Genomic DNA, 26,210 nt, shown 5'->3' with positions numbered 1-26,210 from the left:
GTATTTTCTCCTCGCTGCTATTTCAGATGAAGAAAGTGTTTACCATATCAAATAGTTTAATGGAGGGGCTGCTGGGTTTCCGGTCACCCAGGTCTGCACTTTGCTACCCCTGCACCTTCTTGATTTTCTCCAGCGCCAAAGTACTGCAGGCTGGGACATCAGGGTGTGAAAGGTACTGAAAGGGCTGCAGTGAAGCTAAGGTGTCAGCAAAAGTGGATGAATCACAGGGTTCTTAAATAGCGTTATTTTGATAAAGTGGATGAAAAACTGGTTTAAAGCAAAATTTCCATGACGCAAACATCACTTATTAGTTAACGTGCGGCACATATCCGCCTGTTTTCTTGGAAGTATGCTGATCTTACATTATACTCTTTTTCATTTTACTTCAGAAAAAAAAAAATTGAATTTTTTTTCAAAACATAAAATAGATTAAATAGAACATAAGAAAAAATAATAATACCTTTTAATGCAGTTGTCTTTTCTTTTTCATCCGGACCTCCTCCTTGTTGGAGTTGTGCCATAATTAAATCAACAAACGAGAAGACCAATACTAGGAAGATAATGGACATCAATCTTCTTGTCGACTCCTATAGATTCAATAAAAACAAATTGAACATTTGATTCTTCTCGTCATTTTACTTCTATTTGTCTGACATAATATTAAGAGCTGAATGTTTAGGAATCGTTCTTTTTATGGATCAGGTGTTGTAAACGGTTCTTTCTGCAACGGTTACATATATATGTCCTATATATAAAAAGCAAATTCATAGAATGCCGTCTCATCCGGAAAACCCCTTTCCAAAAACAGACCGATGACCGCAGACCAGCAGCCGAAACCTCCAGGGAGCTCAGAGGTGAATTAACCAAGAATTCCTTGTACGCTTAGCGTCCGTAGAGAGCTTGCTCTGGTGATTTTTACCTGGAAAGCTTTGACTTTTTAGAAAGCACTATACAAGAAAGCAATGAGCACATAACATTGAATTATACGATTTATCAGCTATCCCATCTGAATCTGATGACTATGGGTAGTGCCAAATATCTTATTTTTTCTAGCTGGGGAGGAGCAGTGCCAGAGGTTATCCCCCAGCATTCAACTACATATAAATATATGAGACCACATAGGGCCAAAACAGAACGTTCCCCACCAATACATCAAGATCTCAAGATAGAGGATAGAGGACAACAGCCAATTTGATTAGTAAAGATATCGTTGTCCAGTAGAATAGATGAAAAGTACCTATAACTATACCCGCACAATGCATATGAACAACTTACCCATCATGTGGGAAACACTGTCTGGCGTCACACCCCCGACGCGCGTTTCGGCAGGAAGCCTTTGTCTGGGTAAGTTGTTCATATGCATTGTGCGGGAATAGTTATAGGTATTTTTCATCTATTCTACTGGACAACTATATCTATACTAATCAAATTGGCTGTTATCATCTATCCTCTATCTTGACGTAATGGTGGGGAACATTATGTTTTGGCCCCATGTGGCCTCATATATTTATATGTAGTTGAATGCGGTCATTCATTCCATATTCATTGCTCTCCTCAGCTTATATCTCCATCTCGTGTGTTACGGTTTGGTGTCCATCTATACTGTGGTAACCATCTCTGTATTTTAATGTATTACTGTTATTATCAATAAATTTATACCTTTTTAATGCTCTGGTGTGTCAGACTCCGATTAGAAGTCTATAAGCACTTCCGCAATTGCGAACGGCTACGGATGTGTATCCATAGCCGTCGGATCCGTATTTGCGGACAGTAAAAACCCTTACGATCATGTGCATAAGGCCTTATTCATAGATGGGATTTAAATATAGTTACTATAGGAAAAGTAGTGTTTCAATAGGATTACAAAAGCATATATGACTGCATAGCTCATTTCACATAAAAATCTATAATACAATTACATACCAAAAGATGATCCAGCGTGAAAAGACAAAAAGGATAATAAAGTGCAAGTGTCAAATGATAAAAAAACACGCTGGTGCAGAAAAAAAAACCCCGCGAAAGTCTAGTATGAGAGCTAACATATAATTAACACAATCCATATAAAGACTAGTGTACATATAATAAATATATAAATTCATAGAAAGATGTACTAAAATCGCATAATGTAGCTCAATGTCCCAAGTGAATCGCTTAGAAACGGACTGTGGCAATTTTTTTTCTCCCTATTCTACATTAGGGAGGAAAAAAAAAATGTTATTGAGGAAAGTAGTACAGAGCAGTATGTAGTAGCACTTTATTTTTAGATATTTTTTATTTTTAAGTCTTCGTGTTTTGTTTTTTTTTTTAAATTGCTAAAATACAAAAAAAAAAAAAAAAAAAAAAAAAAAAAGTGTAACATAGTACTATTACAATGTACCTGTGTAGCTTAGGCCTAAGGCTGGGTTCACACTGAGTTTTTTGCAGGCGGAAATTCTGCCTCAGAATTCCGTTTGGAAGTTTGAGGCAGATTTTCCTCTCCCTGCACGCCGATATTTGCTGCGTTTTTCGCCCGCGGCCAATGAGCGCCGCGGGCATAAAACGCTACAAAATATGCTTTCTCTGCCTCCCATTGAGGTCAATGGGAGGTCAGAGGCGTAAACGCCCGAAGATAGGGCATGTCCCTTCTTTCTCCCGCGAGACGATTTACCGCTCGCGGGAGAAAGGACACCTCTGCCTCCCATTGAAATCAATGGGAGGCATTTTCGGGCCGTTTTTGACGAGTTTTGCGGTGCGGTTTCCGCGTCAAAAAATACTCATCAAAAAACTCAGTGTGAACATACCTTTATAGTAGCCCATCAAGCAATGCTAAGTATTCCTGTAGTCTTAAAGAGACTCTGTCACCACATTATAAGTGCCCTATCTCCTATATAAGGAGATGGGCGCTGTAATGTAGGTGACAGTGATGCTTTTTATTTTAAAAAACGATCTATTTTCACAACGTTAGGAGGGATTTTAGTTTATGCTAATGAGCTTTCTTAATGCCCAAGTGGGCGTACTTTTACTTTCGACCAAGTGGGCGTTGTACAGAGGAGTGCATGACGCTGACCAATCAGCATCATGCACTCCTCTCCATTCATTTACACTGCACTAGCGATATATATATATATATATATATATATATGTGCAGCTACATACACAAGCCCTAACATTACTAGTGTCCTGATAATGAATACACATGACCATCCAGCCTGGACGTCATGTGTACTCAGAATCCTGACACTTCTGACTCCGGCAAGTGAAACCAAATCTCGTTTAGCTCCGTGATCTCGCGAGATTTCGTATCCGTTGCTGGAATCTCACAAAAGAGAGAGTCAGAAGGGTCAGGATTCTGAATACACATGACGTCCAGGCTGGATGGTCATGTGTATTCATTATCAGGACACTGTAGTAATGTTAGGGCTTGTGTATGTAGCTGCACATAGTGATATAACTATATCGCTAGTGCAGTGTAAATGAATGGAGAGGAGTGATTGATGCTGATTGGTCAGCGTCATACACTCCTCTGTACAACGCCCACTTGGTCGAAAGTAAAAGTACGCCCACTTGGGCATTAAGAAAGCTCATTAGCATAAACCAAAATCGCTCCTAACGTTGTGAAAAAAGATCGTTTTTTAAAATAAAAAGCATTACTGTCACCTACATTACAGCGCCCATCTCCTTATATAGGAGATAGAGACTCTGTCACCACATTAGTGCCCTAAGCGTTGAGACATCCAATTCATGCGTATTCCCAAGCAATGATATACCCAAATAAGAAAAGGCCAGATAGAAAAATCAAAAGGATTTGTATGGTTAACTTTCAAGCACCATTTGTGAGATACATTAAAAGATGAAGTGTTCAACTGCACTCATGAGAAAATTCATATTTCATGCTTGAAATAGAGTGTTATACATCGATTTAATACTCCTTAGTTCAGCAAGGAGAAACGGGAGATTTATACATACCAAGAAACAAATATAAGTCTGGTGGTCCCTAATCATTGGAGTGGGGAAAAACAGAATCCACCGCTGCTTATTCTGTAACACCGTTTAAAAAAAAGGGACTACAAATGATAGTCTTGTCCGGGGGAAGCTTGGAGCACTGGTTTTATACACGAGATAGAGAGATATGTCAAAAAATCCCAATTTTTTTTATTTATAAGGGGCTAAATAACAATTGTGTGGTCCTCAGCAACTTCTATAAAACAAGCAAATAACCTCTGGTGACCACAAAAATAAGCATTTTTTTTTTAAATGTAGTGATTTTTCAAAAAGCAAACCAAGCCTCAGAAACCAGGTGGGAAAAATTAACCTTATGAATGTTAGGTAACATGTAGAACCACCTTTGGCAACAATAACTTGTGGTAAACATTTTCCATAGTTCATCAGTCCCGCACATTGTTTTGAACACATTTTGCCCCATCTTTACAACATTGCTGCAGTTGATGGAGGTTTTAAGGCATTTGGTTATGCACAGCTCCCTTTAAGATCCCACCACAGCATCTCAATGGCGTTTAGGTCTAGACTTTGACTTGGCCATTCCAACACCTTGATTGTTATGCATGGGATCATTGACCTGTTGCTTGATCAAATTTCACATCCAGCTTAAGCTGCTGGATAGTTGGGATCACATTTGCCTTAAGAATATTTTGGTAGAACGTGGAGTTCACCGTTGTCTCAATGAATGCAAGTTTCCCAGGTCCCGTGGCTGCAAAACAAAAGCAAATCATCACCCTTCACTACTACACTTGACGATTGATAGGAGGTGTTTGTGGTGATGCGTTGTGTATAGTTATTGCTAAACATGGCGCTGTGCATCTGTACCTTGGTCTTATCAGTCCACAATATACTGTTCCAGAGCGGTTGTGGATCGTTAAGATAAAAAAAAAAGTTTGGCGGGGAGGGGCTTTTTCCTAGTCACCCTTCCATGAAAGTCATGCTTGTTTAGTCTTTTTGTAACTTTGCGGTCATGAACATAAACAAGTAATCGTGATGTAGCTCTTGGGGAGACAGATCTCTTGAGTTGGTCTTTATATCTGTCAAATTTGGTGGAAGGACAATTGTACACAATCCATGTCATTGTGGAAAAATTTGGTCAATAAATTCATTTTTATTTGTGAAAAACACCAAAATTGAAAAGAAAATTTGAACAAATTTTTCATGGTGAAACTGGACTCCAGTTCCGGATTATCATGGCTAAATAAAAAGAAGAAGCAGAAGCAGCTATGCACCTGGCAGAGGCATGGTTGGAGCAAGCAAAACCCGACGCACCCGTACGTATTCCCCCCCCTCAGATGAAGTCAAGGACACGAGCATGAGTCGACGCCAGGTAAGAGAGACGACAGTCCAGCAAACCAACCTCACCTGCATCCCTGGAGTGAGTAAGAGTTGTCCTACTCAGGTGGGGACGACCAGTTGGCCATATAAAGGATCCAAAACATTGTTGGATATGTAGAAAATAAGAGGATGGAATGGAGATAGGGACCGTCTGCACGAGGTACAGCAATCTGGGGAGGAGTGACATTTTTATAATATTAATACGGCCAAACTAGGAGAATTCCCTCTTATGCCAAGAGGCGAGATCTGGCTAGTAGAGGGGTGAAGTTATTGGTAAACAGTTGTGAAAGATTAGAGCTTATACGTGCACCCAAATACGATATACCCCTAGAGGCCAGGAGAAGGAGAAATTAGTTCTAACTGATATAGTCGAGGGTGGAAGGGACACATTCAAAGAGTCAGACTTGAAAAAGTTAATCTTAAAATTGGACCATGTTCCAAAACGGGACAGCTCGGACAACAGCGAGGGAAGAGACACATGCGAGTTCGTGAGATAGACCAATAAGCCATCAGCAAACGCAGAGCACTTATACTCTGTCCCGCCTATGAGGACGCCCCCAATATACAGGCTGTTCTGAATGGAGGCCATGAGATGCACCATGACGAGAAGATACTATTTTTTTTACACATTGTATAAGTCCCCCTAGGGGACTTGAACCAGTGATCATTAGATCGCTGGTACAATACACTGGAATTCTAATGTATTGCAGTATAATGTCATTCTTCACATGCTCCTGTAACAGCGCGTTCGTAAGTCTCGGGTGTCAGCATTAATACCCAGTGGACACCTGCAGCATATAGAGTGTGCTCAGCGCATGAGCCCACACCATATATAACCCTCCCCTGCACCATGACATGTTATTAAGTCGTGGTGTGCAATGCGGTTAATCCGCAGCAGATGGTGCAAAGCAAAAATTTAAAATTTCTACTGATATGCCATCTTAGTGCACAATGTGTGGTGTCCAGTTTGTGCCACTGAAGACAAATACCTCATACAATGTTGAGCGGGTTCTCCTGGTATTAAATGTCTTATGTGGACGTAAACTGGTGTTTGGGCACGCTGCAGGGCTCAGAAGGGAGGGAGCGCCATTTGGTTTTTGGAGCGCAGATTTAACTTGGTAGTAGTTCTGTTTGGGGTTTTGCTGGTATTTCAGTTTATAATGTGGGGGCATATGTAATCTGTGCGGAGTACATCAGGACATAATAAGAGGGTATAATAATGCGAAAATAAAAAATAATTCATAGATATGTGGCTGGTGTCGCACTGATAAATGGTGCACAATCTTATCTGCTTTTGGAACGCACTGCACAATTTCTGTCGCTATATTCTGAGAGCCAGAACTTTTTTCTTCACCGGAGCTGTGTGAGAGCTTATTTGTTAGTTTTCATTGGTACCATTTTAGGGTCACTTTTTACTCCATTTTATTGCATTTTTTTTTTATACTGTGTTCCCAGTGTGCTATAAATTACATTTTACTTTATTCTGAGAGTCCATACGATTACGGCGATACCATATGTATATAGGTTTTTTTTAATGTTTTGTAGCGTTTGCACAATAAAATCACTTTTCTATAAAATAATTTATATTCTGTGTCACCATATTCTGAGAGCCCTAACTTTTTTATTTTTCAGTCAAAAAAGCTGTGTAAGGGCTTGTTTTTTGCGGAACAGGTTGTAGTTTTTATTGGTACTATTATGGGGTACATGCGACTTTTTGATCATTTTTATTCTATATTTTGGGAGGGGTGGTGACCCCCAAAAAAAAGTAGTTATTCTGGCATGGTTTTTTACTTCTTTGTTTTGCGGTGTTCACTGTGCGGGAAAAATAATATTATAGTTTTATAGTTTGAGTCGCTACGAACGCGGTAATACTAAACGTGTACTTTTAGACTTATTATAGGAAAAAAAAGCTTTTTTTTTTGTTTTGTAACATAACTTATTTTTACACTTTTATAAAACATTTTTATTACTTTTTTTTTATTCTTACTTGTTTTACTTGAAGACCTGCAGCACTCATAGCGGCCATACCTAGGTAGTGTAACGTATTATAAACGGTCAGTGTGACAGGAAGCCTATCAGGACCTGCCTCTGGCTGGTCCTGATAGGCTTCCATGCATAGCAGACTCGGATACCGTCGTATAGGCCTCTGGTTTTGCCATTACAACCAATGGCAGCACAGAGCCATGGGAAAGCTACAACAAAATTTCCCTGCAATCACATGATCGTGACTTGAACCAATTAGATCCCGATAATGTCTCCGGGACCAGAGGCAGGGGTTAACAGCACGATCCGAGTGTCAGTACTACTCTGAGACACCTGATCGCGCTGTAAACACTCACAGTGAATTCACATCGGCGCTGCACAGAGCCCAGCAAGAGCCGGCGTTAATTTACAGTGGGCTGTCGGGAAGCGGTTAATGATTTTAGAAGTGAAAAAGGGTATTCTTAGTTTTACCATGTTTCCTGAACGTTGGTTTAGGGCAAAGCCATCCATGTAGCAGCCGCAGGCCGGCCCGAGATGTGGTAAATGGAAAGCCAGTGCTTCTCACATTTTGCCGCATCCATACGACAAATGCATCGTACCGGCTCAGAAGCTGAGAGTCGGTGCCATCATCGCCGGATGTCAGTGGTGTATCACAGCTGACATCTGGCTGTAATGTCGGGGACCGAAATGAGCTTCAATCCCCGCCATTAACTCTTTAAATGCAGCGGTCAAAAGCGATCGATGCATTTAAGTTGTTTGTAGCTCATCGGCACCCCAGCATTGAAATTGCAGGTGTTCCGGTGGCTTCAATGGCAACCGGAGACCTAATTGGCTTGCTGTCAGTGAATGATAGTGCAATGCATTAGAAAAAATAAAAATAAAAAATCAGGCAGTTGGACCTTCAAGACCCCTAGTGGGACTTTTTTAAAACAAAAGCTTCAAGTAATAAAATAAAAACCAATCGCCCTTTTCCCTTATCAAGCTCTTTATTATTGGGAAAAAAAATAAACCATACATATTGGGTATCTCCATGACCGGAACGGACTAAAACTATAAAAATATTATAGCTTATTTATTCCACGCGGTAAATGGTGTAAACAGTAAAAAACTATACCAGAATTTGTTTTTTGGTCCCTTTGCCCTACAAATATTGGAATAAAAAGTGATCAAAAAGTCGCATGTATCCAAAAATGGTACCTATATAAAACTATAGCTCGTATCGCAAAAAACAAGCCCTCATAGAAGCTCTTTCGACGAAAAAATGAAAACGTTATGGTTCTCACAACATGGCGACAGAAAAAATACATTATTTTTACAAAAGTAATTTTATTGTTCAAAAAGTTGTAAAACATAAAAAGTGCTATAAATTCGGTATCGCCGGAATCGGGTTGACCCGCAGAATAAAGTTAACATGTAGTTTACAACGCATGCTTAACACTGTATAAAAAAAAATAAAAAAAAATACAAACCTATGCCAGAATTTCAGTTTTTTGGTCACCTTGCATCCCAAAAATAGGATAAAAAGTGATCAAAAAGTCGCATGTACCCCAGAATGGTACCAATAATAACAACAGCTCATCCTGCAAAAAAACTGCCTTCATAACACTAAGTCTACGAAAAAATAAAATTAGTTAAGGCTCCAATTAGCCAGGAAAGAAAAAATATGCAGTTGTGCCCGAGGGGAACATTTCTTCTGTTTCAAGAGGCGAATTATCAAGGCCCTAAAATTAGGGAAGGAGGAAGGGGAGGGCCCCTTCAACAAATCTAGTACTATGAGGGCTTTATTTTTGCGGGACGAGTTGTCGTTTTTCGTAGCACCATTAATTTTGCCATATAATGTACTAGGAAACAGGAAAAATATTTATTTGTGAGGTAGAAAATGAATAAAAACAAACAGCGATTCCTCCATGGTTTTTTGTGCGCCGTTTTTACAGAATTCATTGTGCCATTATAACATGTTAACTTTATTCTGCGGGTCAATACGATTACGGCGATACCAAATATATCTAGTTTTTCTATATTTTACTACTTTTACAAGTAAAAATCTAAGTGTAAAAAAGAAAATTTATTTTGTGTCGCCAAATTCCAAGAGCCACAACAGTTTTATTTTTCCGTCGATTAAGTGGTATGAGGGCTTATTTTTTGCGGGATAAGCTGTCGTTTTTAATAATACCAGTTTGGTGTAAATGCGTAGGTTTGATCACTTTTTATTTAATTTTTTGTGGGAGATGAGGTGACCAAAAAATAGAGATTCTGGCGTTTACATTTTTTTTTTTTTTACGGCGTTCACCGTGCGGGTTAAATAATGATATATTGTAATAGTTCAGACTTTTACGGACGTGGCGATACCAATTATGTTTATTTATTATTTTTTTTTTACTATGCTCTAGGGGGAAAATGGGAAAAGGGTTTTTTTTTGAACTTTTAATAATATTTTATTTTTTATTTATTTTTTTTACACGAAAAAAACAACTTTATTCAACTTATTTTTACTTTTTTTATTAGTACTTCAACCAGCGATCGTTAGATCGCTTGCACGATATACTGCAATACTAATGTATTGCAGTATATCGTGATTCTGACAGGCAACTATTAAGCCCTGCCGGAGGCAGGGCTTAAAAGGTGTACAAACATGGCGGACCTGGGAGGGTCTTCATTAGGCCCCCAGGCAACCATCGCCCCCCCCGCGATTGCGTTGCGGGGGGCGCGATGAGCTGTTATAGGGGGTCGCCTCCCTCTTTCTAACGATTTAAATGCTGCGGTCTCTGTTGACCGCTGCATTTAACGAGTTAAACTAGCGGGATCGCGCTCGAGCACGATGCTGCTAGTTGCTCTGAGGTGTCGGCTGTAACAAACAGCCGACACCGGCATCGTATGAAGCGGGTTCACTCCGTGAGCCCGCTCCATACTTCCCCTACCCGACTTTGGCGTATGGATATGTCAAATGTCGGGAAGGGGTTAAAAAAATGATCCATACCTGAAAAACGTTATACCAGACCTGCCAAAGATCACCTATAGAAGATCTCAAACCCTAAGAAATATTCTTGCCCCAAGTAGACTACGTGATCCTAAGCCCAGTTGCCCTAGTATGTTTCCCTCACTTTGTGGTTCTTTTCGTTGTGGTCACTCAAGGTGTTTTTATTGTAATAACATACCACATAGAACCACATCATACACTTCTGCCGTCACCCTTAAATCCTTCCACATCAAAACATTCCTTATTTGTGGGAGCGACTATGTGGTCTATTTATTGACAAGCCCCTGCAATCTCAAATATATTAGTAGAACAACACAACTCTTACGCTGCAGGATTAATAAGCACCGTTCTAATCTGAATAATGGATACCTAAACCAGTGTGTCGAGGCATTGTGCACTAAAACAGAACTGTAAATTCGACTATATAACCATTACACCCATCGGAAAAAATTCCTCCAGGTACTGCCGACAGATTCCCTCACTTAAACCAGCAAGAAAACTATCTATAGACTAGCATGCTTGCACCCTGAACGATATCACAGACACGTCACTTGATTTATGTCAGATGGCTATTGTTGCTCAACCTTTATGTAATGGTTTGTTAATCAGGTATCATCATCACACTAACATTTTTGTACTTGATGTTGTTTTATGGGTCACACACACATTGTTATTTAATTATGCAACATCAATTTATTATTTTTATCAATTTCTTTGGCAACTTCCTCATTATGTTGACCATTGTTAAATTTTGCTGTGTTACATTGGACGGGAGTGGAGCCTGGGCTGCCCGCGTGGTAGGCGAGGGTTCTGCCACTGGGCCACCAATGCCCTTGTGCCCAAACTTAAGCATACGTTTTATTTTGTATATTCTATGTACCTTCTTGGCTCTTAATGATCTCATTTAGTGTATTTGCACTTTTATTTGTTTGAAGTATTAACATTTTAAATGTAAATTGTGGTCTATTTTGTATTGAGTGAAGTTCTTTTTCTGAACTGCAGTTGCATCACCATGATCGCTTGTGATGTCAGAGTCGACCTTTGACTTAGCAGTTTTTTCAAACCTCTTATGCATGTGACCACACCGACTATATAAGATGACTGTTTTATGGTACTGCACACCTGGCCTGATGAAGACGCTGGATCAGCGTTGAAGCGCGTAGTCTTTTACAATAAATTATTTCTTTTTGTATTTCAAAACACTGGAACAGCATCTACCTTCATTACCAGCAGCGCCGTTTATGGTCCACCAATTTTTTCTTCCTGCAAATACTTTACAGCGGTAACCACCTCCAGTTACCGGATGGGACCTGGCTCTGCAGCGGTCTACTGGTACCTATTTCATTATAAGTCTACAACAGCGTTGTGCCTGTGCTTGCACAACGCCAAGAGGTGAGCTCAATGGACTTTCCTCTGTTTTATTCCATTATTTTTGGTGATGTGCACTATGTGGCAACGTGGGTTTTTTCTTTCTTCTCCAGATTTGAAAAATGAGGCTGTCAGGAAGGTCAAAACTGGCCAAAGTGGGAAGGGGTTAAAGAAGTTTGTAAGACCACGCAATTGTTATTTAGGCCCTGATAAATAAAAGCATAGAGTAATTTTTGTGTAATGAAGAGTTATACAATTTTCCTATATGCTTTCTGTATCTCTGCTTACTGTAAATGAACAGAACCTTCATTGTTTACTTCCAATAAACAAAGTTTCTGGTCATGTGATGGTCACAGGTGCAGGACGGGTTACAGTACGCGTTTTAGAGCAGTCTTTTGTAGAAAGCCATGCACCTGTGAGTCCATCACAAGACCAGAACAGGTTGTCATTCCCTGGGAGTACACAATGAACAATCCTATTAAATGACTGCAAGCAGAGATTCCTTAAAAAAAACAACACGAACAAAAAAAAGCATGTGGAGTTGATACAGAAAGTGGATTGGAAAATTGTATAACCTTTCATTATACAAAGAATAACATTTATTTACTAAAACTGGACAACCCTTTAGAGCAGGGGTCTCAAACTCGGCCGGGTAAGTGGGCCACATATAGAAAAAAATGTGAAGTTGACGGGCCGCATTACTTTCAAATTTGATACGATACAAAATTATTGTTAATCAATTAGTTATTTGAACTACTATAACAATACTACATTACTATAATAATACAACATTACTATAACAATGCTACATTACTATAATACTACTACATTACTACAACAATATTACATTACTATAACAATACTAAATTACTATAATAATACTACATTACTATCACAATACTACCTTACTATAATACTACCGTAATGTCCGTGGCTGCGGGCCATCAGCTCCAATCTCCTCCTGACAGCCGCAGCCACGAGTCGGCAAGCGCTGGCCCCAGCCTACTCCGGAGACGCCAGCGCTCGCCTCCACTCACCTCAGCCGGATCCCGTAGGGGCAGCGTAGGGGCAGCGCGCGCACCGGACTTCTGATTAACTTGAACCCGTGAGTACCCTGGACTATAAGGGGGCTCCAGTCCCCTGCTTCTATGCCTGAGCGTTGTTGATGTTTCCTAAGTTTGTCTATGTGATTCCTCCTAGTGTTTTCCTATTCCTGTTCCCTGCATTCCATACTATCCTGGTCGAGCACTGTGCTGTGCCAAAGTCGTGTTGTGCTGTATCCCAGGTCTGACCTGCTTCACCTCGCCTGATGTCTACCTGCTGCCTAGTCCAAGCCAAGCCTGCCCTGCTGATGTCCGAGCTGCCACAGGTACCTATACGAACTATAGACATTGACCTGTGCCCTATTGGCCAGCTGCCTTAACGCCAAGGCGGTACGGCCCAGTGGGTCCACAGACCCTTCGTGACAACTACCTTACTAGAATACTACTACATTACTATAAGAATAGCGCCAGGATTAAACTTAACGGAAATTTGTGAGTTTTCTCCACGTGCTTATTTCAACAATCCAGTTTTCCAGCTTAAGCGTTGCTAAATGCAGTCCAGCGGCTCAGTTGGCAGTCACACAAATGTCAAGATTGGGCAGCCCCTTTTTAGATACTGCCACACAGCCCTCTGTAGATTCCGCCACAATGCCCTCTGTAGATGCCGCCACAGTGCCCTCTGTAGATGGTTCCATACACACCCCAAGTAGATAGCTCCATTGGGGCTCCCTCTAGGCGTGGAATCCCCAGCCAGAGCGTTGCCGACGCTTTGACCAGGGATTCCTCTGCTGGAGGAGCCCCTGACGTCACTGTCAATACACAGTGACGTTAGGGGATCCTCCTGGACCGGAACTTGCTATTCAACAGAATCTCGGAGCAGAGCCGATACTAGCGCTCTGCCCGAGACTCCGCTCTGGGGGGGAAGACCCTGACAACACTGTCCATATATAGACAGCGATGTCAGGGAATTCCACAGAGTTCCGGAGCAGAGCCGATACCAGTCAGATGACAGTCTCAGGGGCCGCATGCGACCCGCGGGCCGTGTGCTCGAGACCCCTGCTTTAGAGCATTAGGCCTCACTCACATCTGCGTAGGAGGCTCAGTTAGGGGCTTCCGTTGCAGATCCGGCCGAGAATACCGGAAACAATCGCATAGAACCAATTAAAGTTAATGGGTTCCATCGGCCGGTGCAATGGAACCATTTCTGCCAGTTATTCCCTTGTTCTGCTCCTTTGGTGGAGCAGAACAATGAATGGCGAAAGCAGATGTGAACGAGGAAATTAAGGCGCTCTCTGCTTAATTAATGGGCATGCCATGGCCTGCAGAAAGAAAAAAAACATTCTTTGCAGCTACGGTCTGCTCTAGCTAAATATTTGAGGGTCCTTTTACGAACTCAGATTTCCCTAACAGGCTATTGAAACATGGGTTTTCTAAACCAGACAATATTTCTACGCAAAAACATAATGGTCATCTCTGAAATAGCTTCTTGAAATACAAATGATAAAATCAACACATGTGGTCACATCTATCAGACTAGGTCAAGGAGTCCTTTATTTTCTTTCAGCAATTTTTTAGTACTGCATTTAATACTGGACAGCTGATTTATTGCCAAGTTCTAAAACTAGGTGGAATATGCGGGCTTCATTTCTAGCCTCATACAAACAGCCTATTCCTCTCGCAGGCAGTAACTGACTAACAGCTGGAAAGCCTGGCCGGTATTGAGGTCATACATGAAAACAGCAGTTTCTTTAGGCACGAGTCACGCTGCTCTATAGAATGTAGAATAAAATGAAAAACCAGGCTGCGGATCACTAATAGCCAGCTCAGTGTGTCCGAGCAGCGGAAAATCTGTCAAGTCCCGCTAGACCCCAAAAATACATATGATCATCAGTAATCTTTACACTGACTGAGCAGGTCTGTCACCGTATAGAATTCAGTCTGTCACTGTACCAGTGTGCCTGGCTGTCAGTAACTATGTCAGTGTGTCAGTGTGTTTTCAGTCCCATCTCATCCAGCCTGCTGTCTGTCTCCATTGTATCTTATTTCTTCTGCCTGTCAATGATGCCTCCCTGAAGGGGGCAGCGATGCAGAGAGATAGGGTGAGGAGGACAAAAGGATAGAAGATGCTACGTGTGAGGGTGAATCCTCAGGGATAAGTGATTTCATGTATAAGAAAGGATCCCGACTGCAAGCGAAGAATTATTTCAACTGGATGAAATGACCTGCAACGTGTCAGCTGTTTATATAAAGCAGCTCAAGTGTGACGTCTGAGACATTTGGCAGACTGTCGAGAACGCACAAACAAGACAACCCCCCCCCCCCAACAGGAATTATTCAGAGCTATAAATATTGGTTAATTCATCAAGTAGATTTAAAAGGATTATAAAATACATAGAAACAGTTATTCCTATCAATGACTATACTATCACATACTAATAATGCGCAGGAATCTAGAGTGAACATTCTCCAAAGTACACTACTGAACATCAGTACATCCCATCCATAGACCCGTTCACATATATATTATAGATTTTACATATGTAACCAGACAGATCATAAGTCGTGATGAAGTAACTGCCAGAAGATTCAGGGCAGTTAAATGTATGCCTCAATGTAATATACAGGGTGGGCCATTTATATGGATACACCTAAATAAAATGGGAATGGTTGGTGATATTAACTTCCTGTTTGTGGCACATTAGTATATGGGAGGGGGGAAACTTTTCAAGCTGGGTGTTGACCATGGCGGCCATTTTGAAGTCGGACATTTTGTATCCAACTTTAGTTTTTCCAATGGGAGGAGGGTCATGTGACACATCAAACTTATCGAGAATTTCACAAGAAAAACAATGGTGTGCTTGGTTTTAACGTTACTTTATTCTTTCATGAGTTATTTACAAGTTTCTGACCACTTATAAAACGTGTTCAAAGTGCTGCCCATTGTGTTGGATTGTCAATGCAACCCTCTTCTCCCACTCTTCACACACTGATAGCAACACCGCAGAAGAAATGCTAGCACAGGCTTCCAGTATCCGTAGTTTCAGTTGCTGCACATCTCGTATCTTCACAGCATAGACAATTGCCTTCAGATGACCCCAAAGATAAAAGTCTAAGGGGGTTAGATCGGGAGGCATTTCTTCTGCGGTGTTGCTATCAGTGTGTGAAGAGTGGGAGAAGAGGGTTGCGTTGACAATCCAACACAATGGGCAGCACTTTGAACACATTTTATAAGTGGTCAGAAACTTGTAAATAACTCATGAAAGAATAAAGTAACGTTAAAACCAAGCACACCATTGTTTTTCTTGTGAAATTCTCGATAAGTTTGATGTGTCACATGACCCTCCTTCCATTGGAAAAACTAAAGTTGGATACAAAATGGCCGACTTCAAAATGGCCGCCATGGTCAACACCCAGCTTGAAAAGTTTCCCCCCTTCCATATACTAATGTGCCACAAACAGGAAGTTAATATCACCAACCATTCCCATTTTATTTAGGTGTATCCATATAAATGGCCCACCCTGTATTCGCCACTCCTAATCTGATAACTACCATAAACAGTTTTATTATTAGTATCATCATAAATAATATTAGTCAATATTCTTATGAAAATTGTATGCAGTTTAAAATATTAGTAAGGGTCCGTTCACATCAGTGTTTGGTTTCTGTTCATCGGTTCCGTTCGACCTTTCCGTCGGAGGAACCAATGAATGGAAACCGAATGGAAACTATAGCTTCCATTGGCATTACTATTGATTTCAATGGTAATGCTTCCGTTGCAGTTGGTTTCCATTTGTTTTCGACTATGCTATTGTTTCCGTGAAAAAAAACAAACTAACTTTACGGAACAGAAAACCAACTGAAAAACAGAAGAATTAGAATTGAAATCAGCTTACTGATTTACGGAACTATAGCTTTACCACCGTTGCCGGGGGGGGGGGGAGCCCAGCGGCAGCCACCGCTACAGGGGGGTGGGGAGCTCTGCGGCAGCCACCGCTACCAGGGGGGGGGGGGGAGCCCTGCAGCAGCCACCGCTACCAGGGGGGGGACGGAAAGCCCTGCGGCAGCCACCGCTACCGGGGGGGAAGCCCTGCGGCAGCCAGCGCTACCGGGGGCGAAAACCCTGCGGCAGCCAGCGCTACCGGGGGCGAAAACCCTGCGGCAGCCACCGCTACCGGGGGCGAAAACCCTGCGGCAGCCACCGCTACCGGGGGCGAAAACCCTGCGGCAGCCACCGCTACCGGGGGCGAAAACCCTGCGGCAGCCACCGCTACCGGGGGCGAAAACCCTGCGGCAGCCACCGCTACCGGGGGCGAAAACCCTGCGGCAGCCACCGCTACCGGGGGCGAAAACCCTGCGGCAGCCACCGCTACCGGGGGCGAAAACCCTGCGGCAGCCACCGCTACCGGGGGCGAAAACCCTGCGGCAGCCACCGCTACCGGGGGCGAAAACCCTGCGGCAGCCACCGCTACCGGGGGCGAAAACCCTGCGGCAGCCACCGCTACAGGGGGCGAAAACCCTGCGGCAGCCACCGCTACAGGGGGCGAAAACCCTGCGGCAGCCACCGCTACCGGGGAGAAGAGCCCTGCGGCAGCCACCGCTACCGGGGAGAAGAGCCCTGCGGCAGCCACCGCTACCGGGGAGGAAAGCCCTGCGGCAGCCACCGCTACCGGGGAGGAAAGCCCTGCGGCAGCCACCGCTACCGGGGAGGAAAGCCCTGCGGCAGCCACCGCTACCGGGGAGGAAAGCCCTGCGGCAGCCACCGCTACCGGGGAGGAAAGCCCTGCGGCAGCCACCGCTACCGGGGAGGAAAGCCCTGCGGCAGCCACCGCTACCGGGGAGGAAAGCCCTGCGGCAGCCACCGCTACCGGGGAGGAAAGCCCTGCGGCAGCCACCGCTACCGGGGAGGAAAGCCCTGCGGCAGCCACCGCTACCGGGGAGGAAAGCCCTGCGGCAGCCACCGCTAACGGGGAGGAAAGCCCTGCGGCAGCCACCGCTAACGGGGAGGAAAGCCCTGCGGCAGCCACCGCTAACGGGGAGGAAAGCCCTGCGGCAGCCACCGCTAACGGGGAGGAAAGCCCTGCGGCAGCCACCGCTGCCGGGGAGGAAAGCCCTGCGGCAGCCACCGCTAACGGGGAGGAAAGCCCTGCGGCAGCCACCACTACCGGGGAGGAAAGCCCTGTGGCAGCCCCTGTTACAAGGGGGAGGCCTGTGGCAGCCCCTGGTACGAGGGGGGGAGGCTTGTGGCAGCAACAGCTACGGGGGTGAGCCTGTGGCAGCCACTGCTATGGGGGGAGCCCTGGTGCAGACAGGTGGGGAAAATTGTACATATGTTGTATAAGTTGTTTCCAGTAGGACATATCAATGAGAAAATCACGAATTAATTGTTGGGCACACAGAATTTTAACATGGCAGATAGCAAACACCTACGTCGTAATTAGTCCCCACTACAGAGCTAAATTCCAAATTCACTTTCTTAAACATGCTTCTAATAATCTATATCCTACCAGACCATATAAACCTATATTGCCCATATACCCTCTGTATCCTGTTGATACTAGAATGTTAGAGGGAACTTTTGCCAGCCTATCCTTTGTTTCACACTAGCTTAACCAGTCTTTCTATTAAGATCTTTGTGAATCGGGCAGACAATGTACGCAGTACAAGTAGCAGGTGCTTGCAGCACAGAAATCCCCTTCCTGTCTAGAGTACTATATCATTAGGCAAGTTGATCATTCACACAATCAGGACAATCAGCTAAACTCTGCAAGAAATCCTACATAGAATTCAAAGCTTAGGGATTACATGTTTCCAAATTACTGTCACAGCAGGGCTGCTTTATAAAAATAGGTGCCCGCTCAAAACATACCTCCCACTATGAACCTAAAAACCCAATTACAAAAATAAAGCACAGCATGCGTGAAAATATTCCACTTTCCACAGATTTAGAAGGCTTTGCAGGGGGCCTTATATTTTGTAAACTGCACAGTACTTAAGTATGGATCTTTCTACCTTTTGTGCATCTAGAAATAAACATAATACAGAGGCACGCAGGCGCTTATGCTGCATCATCCGTAAATGGTGCGGATATATTAAAAGCCAGAAGCACTAAATCAAAAGGTTTCATTATCTAAAGAATCCCTTCCAAGAGGCGCAGGCTAGAATTACAGAGTCAGGGAGCAGAGCACTGCAATACTGCTTAACAGTTTCAGTTATGGTAAAAAAATAAATAAATAAAATCAGCAAATAAAAAAAATACATTCAAAAACCCCGAAGAATTACTATGAAAATTGGTTTAAAAAGCTACATTTATATTACTAATTTGTCAAGTTCTGTCTGTATGAAAAGAAAAGCATGAGCTAATAAGTCAATAATAACAACGTTAATGGTACATCTATAAATAATACTTGTATAGTCAGCACATTCGATTCGGATGTAAGAACCGGACTCTTAGGCAAGACTCACACGAATGTGACAGATTTACGCGTTTAAAAAACACACGTAAATCTGTGCGTTGCATTATTGCATCAGTGTGCTTTGCGAGTGGCATGTGATTTTTGCGCACTCGCAAAGCACTTTTTTGTTCAATGGAATTAATGCGCAAATCACGTGTGCATCCTTGTGTGGTACGTGGTTTTCATGCACACATTGATTTTAACGGGCGCTTAGGTGCGTGAAAACCCACCAATATATGACATGCAGTGAGTTAATCTCTTCCTGCAAAAATAGATCACTTTTGAGAGAAATTCATTCTACTGTGCTAACTACTGATCAACTAATCTGTAATGCTCCCTCTCTTACTTAACCACATAACACCCCACAGGGTGTTACCGAACTGACATAATAGTACGTCATAGCGTTAACAAGCTACTGTTTCTGCAGACACAGCTTTAAAGCAGCGATAGCTTATCGCTATCACTGCTTCAAGGCCAGGACCGGAGCTAGTCTCTGATCCGACCGATTAACCCTTAGCTGCAGCACTCAGAAGCGAGCGCTGCATCTATGGTGTTTACAAGCAGATCAGAACGCTGCAATGAAATTCCGATGACTGCTCCGGCAGGCCTAACAATGGTCTCCTGTCTGCCAAGTACGAAAACCTGCTAGGTCCTTCCCAGAGACGGGGCTTAAAATGCGTCCGGCCGCAGAAACAAGATGGCGCAGGCTCAGAAGCGGAGTCTGCGCCATCAGCCGCCGGTGTCAGCTGTATGTTACAGCGGACACCATGCTGTAATGGCAGGGAATGGAGCTAGCGCCTATCCCTGCCATTAACCCCTTAGATGCCACGATCGCAGCCTCAGTGGTTTGTAATGTTTGGCATAGACAAGATGTGATCGTGAGGATGCCGATCATTGCTATGGCAACCGGAGGCCTAATAATGGCCTCCTGGTCTGCCACATAGGATCGCATATTAGGCCCTGCCCACAGACGGGACCTAATAGGCTTGCTGTCAGTTAATGGACGGACAGCTCTAATGCATTGCACTACGTGGGTAGTGCAATGCATTAGAGTAAAGATCAGAGGTGCGGGCACTCAAGTCCACTTGTGGGACAAAAAAAAAAAAAAAGTTGAATATAAGTGTAAAAAGAAAAGTTTCAAGTTAATAAAAACAAACGCTGCCTTTTTTCCCCTATAATAAGCCTTTTATTATAGAAAAAAACTGAAACCGTTAAAAAAAAAAAAAAAAGTACAGATTTGGTATCACATTGTCCATAACGACCCAATCTATAAAACTGTAATGATATTTTTCCCACACGGTCAATACCGCAAAAGACAAATTAAAAAAAAGCCATAATCTCTTTTTTTTTTTTTTTATCACCAGCCCTCACAAAACATGGAATAAAAAGTGATCATAAAGTCCCATGTACCCCAAAACAGTACCAATAAAAACTACAACCCGTCCCGCAATAAACAAGTCCTTACACAGCTTTTTTGACTGAAAAATAAAAAAAGTTTTGACACTCAGAATATGGCGACAAATGTGCAGTGTCCATAAGCGGATAAGATCGGCCACCATTTATCAGTGCGACACTGGCCACATATCTCTGAAATATTATTTATTTACAGCATTATTATACCCTCTTATGATACCCGGATGTATACCACACAGCTTACATATGCCCCCACATTATAAACTGAAATACCAGCAAAACACCAAACAGAACAACTACCAACCTAAATCTGAGCTCCCTCCCTTCTGAACCCTACAACGTGGCCAAACAGTAGTTTACTTCCACATATATGGAATCGCCATACCCGGGAGAACCAGCTTAGCAATTTATGAGGTGTGTCTTCAGTGGCACAAAATATTGTGCACCAAAATGGCATATCGGCGGAAAATTGCAATTTTCACTTTGCACCATCTGCTGCGCATTAATTATTAATGGAAACCCCTGTGGGGGCAAAATGCTCACTACACCCCTTAAAATGCCTCAAGGGGTATAGTTTCCAAAATAGGGGTCACTACTTCGTTTGTTTTACTATTTGACCTCGGAGCCCTGCAATAGTGGTCCAATGCTGTGAAAATCACCAAAATAGACCTCAAATGCGCACGTTGCTCTTCACTTCTGAGCTCTGTCATATGTCCAGGCAAATGATAAATGCCTTGAGGGGTGTACTTTCCAAAATGGGGTAACTTCCACTGTGGTACCTTAGGGTTTCGTGCTGACGGGAAGCTACGACGGAACGTTAGAACGGGACCCTGACGCAGACGTGAACGAAGCCTAAAACAGACTAAAAAGGTTCTGATCCGCTCTATGGGTATGATATCTCTAAATAATTCAGTACTGCTCTGCGGACAACACTGGCATGAAATTATTATTTTTTTATTTATTTTTATTAGAAAGGTTTTGGCAAAACGAAGGTGGTATAATGTCCTGAGACTCCATGCTACAGCCCGTATGCATGGTCATTTATCCTTATATGGACAGTGACAGTCAGAAGGTCCCCTACGCACTCTAGGGTTTGGGCGACAGATCTCACGGTTTGACAAAAGGCTGACACGTACCCAACTGTATAGTTAGAGATATACGTTGGGAGTCCTCCTGACGTATACTGTGGATGGAGGTCTATAAAGGTGATGTGAACAAGGTCTAAAAAACAAAATCTTTTGCCTCATTCCCTCTAAATATTAAATTCAAAATAAAAAGGTCACCAGGAAATATTAGGTCCTGTTCAACCAAAAAGACAGTTAGAAATTAACATCAGAACTGATCCTGCCGATCTCAGCAAGATTCCGTTTCGACAGGAAAAAAAATAAAAATTATTAGTTGTCGGCCATTGTGAAGGACAGTTTACAACCAACCTTTTTTCCCTGTCTTAGGCCCCATGCACACGACCGTGCCTGCAATCACAGCCCGCCGCCGGGCACGGCCGGCCGCCGACTGACAGCCGCATTTTTGGGCTGTGCTCCCATACAAAGAATGCAGAAGAACGGAGACGTTCCATAATTCCCGGAACATTTCCACGGCACGGACACCCTTCCGTAGTGCTACGGGAAGGTGTCCGCGTTCAATGAAAGTGAATGGGTCCGGTCGTGTGCATGGGGCCTTATTCAAAGGTTATCCGCTGTTTGATCTGTCATTCTATGGATCATAAAGCAAACGGGTCGACTGACAGTGGATCAAAATGACATATGTCAGGAATGACGACTATAACTTCTGTATTCCCCGGCTCTGAAAAGGTTTACAGAATCCATAATCATTTGGCACTGTGTGCACTAACATCCCTCTCTGCCGTCATCACCTCAGCCGGTCTCCGACATTGCAAACGAGAGCAGTGTAAATTGCAGTAGGGCCAGGCACTTTGGGGAGAGATTACATAATAGTGTCTGATGTCTGAGCAGGACGCTGTGCAGTACCCACGATGGGGTTTTAAATAAATGATATTAAGGCCGGATTCACACGACTTCGATTGGACCGTGAACAACGGTCCATGTGTCAGCTGGATTTCCTAGCCCGACCACGGTACATGTGAACGGGACTCCTGACATCATAGTCATTTAGGCTACAGTCACAAAAAGAATGGCCATTAAAAACGATCAACTGTCAGTTTTTCATGTCCATTTTGCATCCATGTGTCTCCAAATGCCTTTCCTTGGTCAGTTTTTTTGTCCCAATCCCCTGAAAACACCAGTGCCCATGTAGATAGTGCCAAAGTGTCCCTGTAGATAGTGCTAGTGACCATATAGTGCCACAATGCCCACATAGTGACATAGTGCCATACCCCCATAAAGTGACAGTCCCCACATATAGCGACAGCGCCACAGACCTCGCAGATAGCACTCTCGCTGTAGATCGCATCCCGACACGTAGATCACCCCCACCCCCTATTGTAGCTACAGTGGCGCTATCTACAACACGGGGGGGGGGCAGACCAGGCAGTGAGGAGGCGGAGCTCACACCTGCAGCACGGCACGATAGCGCCACTAAAGAACAGATTCAACAATTCTGTTAAAGAAACAGAATCGTCAGAGGCCTTGAGGGCGAATTAATCAAATTAATTTGATAAATCCCCCAGCACTGCCTGTGGATCTGCCATAAACGTCTACATTGAAAATAACCCTTTGAGCTGTTTTTGGGGTGACAATAGAGTTACCATTACAGGCAAATCATAATGCCCACAGGGGTTTGTGAACTTTACATGAGAACTGCATAATAAAGTAATAAAGTATCCCTAGAATTTTGGATAACTGAGTAACAACACTTGATACAGTCTTAGGCCGGATCCACACGAGCTTGTGCGTTTTGCGCGCGCAAAAACCGCTGAGTTTTGCGCGCGCAAAAGGTCCATAAAAGCTCCGTGTGTCAGCAGCATATGATGCGTGGCTGCGTGATTTTCGCGCAGCCGCCATCATTAGGACACTCTGTTTTTATGTTTGTAAACAGAAAAGCACGCGGTGCTTTTCTGTTTTCATTCAGTGTTGACTATGGTAGCGCGCATCACGCACAAAAGTGCGTCCGTGCCGTGCACGGTTTTCACGCACCCATTGACTTCAAAGGGTGCTTGACGCGCGGAAAAACTGGCAAATATAGGACATGTCGTGAGTTTTACACAGCGGACTCACGCTGCGTGAAAATCACTGACAGTCTGAACGGCCCCATAGACTAACATAGGTCCGTGTGACGCGCGTGAAAATGACGCGCGTTGCACGGACATATTATACGTTCGTCTGAATAAGCCCTTAGTGGTTATTATTTTTCAGTTTTCCCAGAAACAAAGAAATGGCAGAATAAAATATTGAAAGACTTCAAAAAGATAATTCAAGGAGTTTGGGGATTTATGATGAAAATTCTCTGTAAAGTGCCTGCATTGTGTTTGGCTGACTTATCAAGGACAGCCGTCGTATTACCACCAATATATCCATTTTTTTAGTCCTAAATATTATCTGACAGAAGAGCAACAACTGAAAACAAACATGTGCATCAAAAGATATAAGAAAATATCGTAGTAGTCTTGAGCCATAAAAAGGTCAGAGTGACTTCCCAAACGTAACCTTTTACAGGTGTATCATGTCAATTCTACATGATGCCTGACCCAGTTGCCCCTCTAGATCACACTAATAATAAAGGCGCACCATTACCCAAAGCACAGGGCCTGCTCTACACTTTCATTTGGTCAGAGGGCAGCTGAGATGGGAAATTCAGGGCAAGCAAACTGCATTACTTCTGTAATGTAATAAACATTTTCAGTGTTCAACGCAAAACAATAAAAATATCTAACTCATGATATACTAAGTTACGGGGGAAACGTGAAGTCAGAATAAGCCCTTTGAAGCTCAGTGAAGAGACAATGGTGATCAGCAGCAGTCCAATGAGACGATCACAGTCCAAGCGTTTAACCTCAATCTATACACACTAGTCCTTCTCAATGAATTAGAATATCAAAGAGAAAATTATTTCAGTAATTCAATTAAAAAAGTGAAACTCATATATTATATAGATTCATTACACACAGAGGGATCTATTTCCAGTATTTTTTTCTTTTAATGTTGATGATTATGGTAACAGTTACTGAAAACCCAAAATTTAGAGTCTCAGAAAATTAGAATATTATATAAGCCAAATTTCAAAAATGATTTTTAATACCAAAATGTTGGCCTACTGAAAAGTATGTCCAGTATATGCCCTCAATACTTGGTCGGGGCTCCTTTTGCATGAATTACTGCAGCAATGCGGCGTGGCATGGAGGTGATCAGCCTGGGGCGCTGCTGAGGTGTTATGGAAGCCCAGGTTGCTTTGATAGCGGCCTTCAGCTCGTCTACATTGTTGGGTCTGGTGTAGGGATGCACGATGCATCGAAACTTCGATACCGTTTTGATAATGTGCACCCTCAAACAGTTCAATAACGTTATTTCATGTATTTCGATACGAAGCTGTGCGGCCGCACAGCTCAGTATTGTAACACATGAATGTATGAGAGCGGGGCTGCGGCTGTGTGATACAGCCATTGCCCCGCACCTGAGAAGTGCACGCGTGGTCAGCATGCTGTGATGCGGCCGGCGCTGCACTAATGATTGCCGGCACTGAAGACAGAACACGGTGGGCGCACTGCAAAACACCCCCATGTTCAGTGTCTGAGTCACCACGCATTAGTGCAGCGCGGGCCGCATCACCTCATGCTGACCGCGCGCGCTCTTGTTAGGAGCGGGCAATGGCTGTATTAGTGCCGCAGCCCCTCTCTAACGGCGGAGATCAGAGAAACCTCTGATTTACGCCGCTATTCCCCTGAATGCTGCAATCAAAACTGACCGCAGCATTCAAGGTGTAAATGAGAGGGGGGGGGGTGCCGTTTGGATGCGCCACCTTAGTGCAAATATACATATTCACCTAACCCTGCTCCAACGAAGAGTGGAGGAGATCCCTCTGCTTCTTCGTTCTGTGCGGCTCGGTGCGGACCTTTCAGCCACCTGCTCTACCATTGGATTCAACTGTATCTGCATCCTGAAGATGCAGACACAGTTTAAACCGGGGGGGGGGGGGGGGGAGGAATACATTTAAAAAACCAAAATGCGCAAGATGACGTTCGTTGATTGCGCTGATTTTTTTTTACGATTAATTGCCCAGCCCTAATGAGGAAGCAGCATTATGAGCTATTCCTATACAAGTAATTGACCTATTAACTATTGTCAGTACACTTTATAGCTGGCCATACATTTCAGCTTGACCCGCCAATACACATGTACACTTGTGTTGGCCGAGCGTGCATGCGTTCTCAATATGGAGAAGGGGTAAAGCCGCTGCCAGACTCATCTCCTTGCAAACAAAAGGCTCAGGCATGTTGGAATCAAACAGCCCGATACTACTCTCGCTCTGCAGCTGTCGTCAGAGAGTATGGACACCGCCATACACATTAGATGGTCGGCCAGTCCCGCGGGAATCGGCGGGTTTGGCCTACAAATCATGCTGTAAAAGTGTGTGCGTGTGTATTTATGTGTGTGTCCAGCCTAAAAGCGGTTTCTATTGCATTGCATATAAGGGCTTGATCTAACGAATTTCATAGCTTACAATATTTAAGGATGTTTAGAAAG

The 26,210-nt window shown here is 43.3% G+C and overlaps 1 protein-coding gene across 3 annotated transcripts in view; it reads right to left on the bottom strand.

Moving 5' to 3' along the window:
- ARB2A (ARB2 cotranscriptional regulator A) overlaps positions 1-26,210 on the bottom strand; it is a 465,547-nt gene that overhangs the window by 419,950 nt on the left and 19,387 nt on the right. For all 3 annotated transcript variants that reach the window (XM_075837274.1, XM_075837266.1, XM_075837282.1), the window contains one exon: positions 461-587. In XM_075837274.1, the coding sequence (XP_075693389.1) occupies positions 461-569 (109 nt within the window). In that variant the 5' untranslated portion in view covers positions 570-587. The remainder of the gene's footprint in view (positions 1-460; positions 588-26,210) is intronic.

The sequence above is a fragment of the Rhinoderma darwinii genome, chromosome 1 (genome assembly GCF_050947455.1).
Source record: "Rhinoderma darwinii isolate aRhiDar2 chromosome 1, aRhiDar2.hap1, whole genome shotgun sequence".
In the NCBI taxonomy this organism is placed as follows: domain Eukaryota; kingdom Metazoa; phylum Chordata; class Amphibia; order Anura; family Rhinodermatidae; genus Rhinoderma; species Rhinoderma darwinii.
This window is presented reverse-complemented; position numbering and strand designations above follow the sequence as displayed.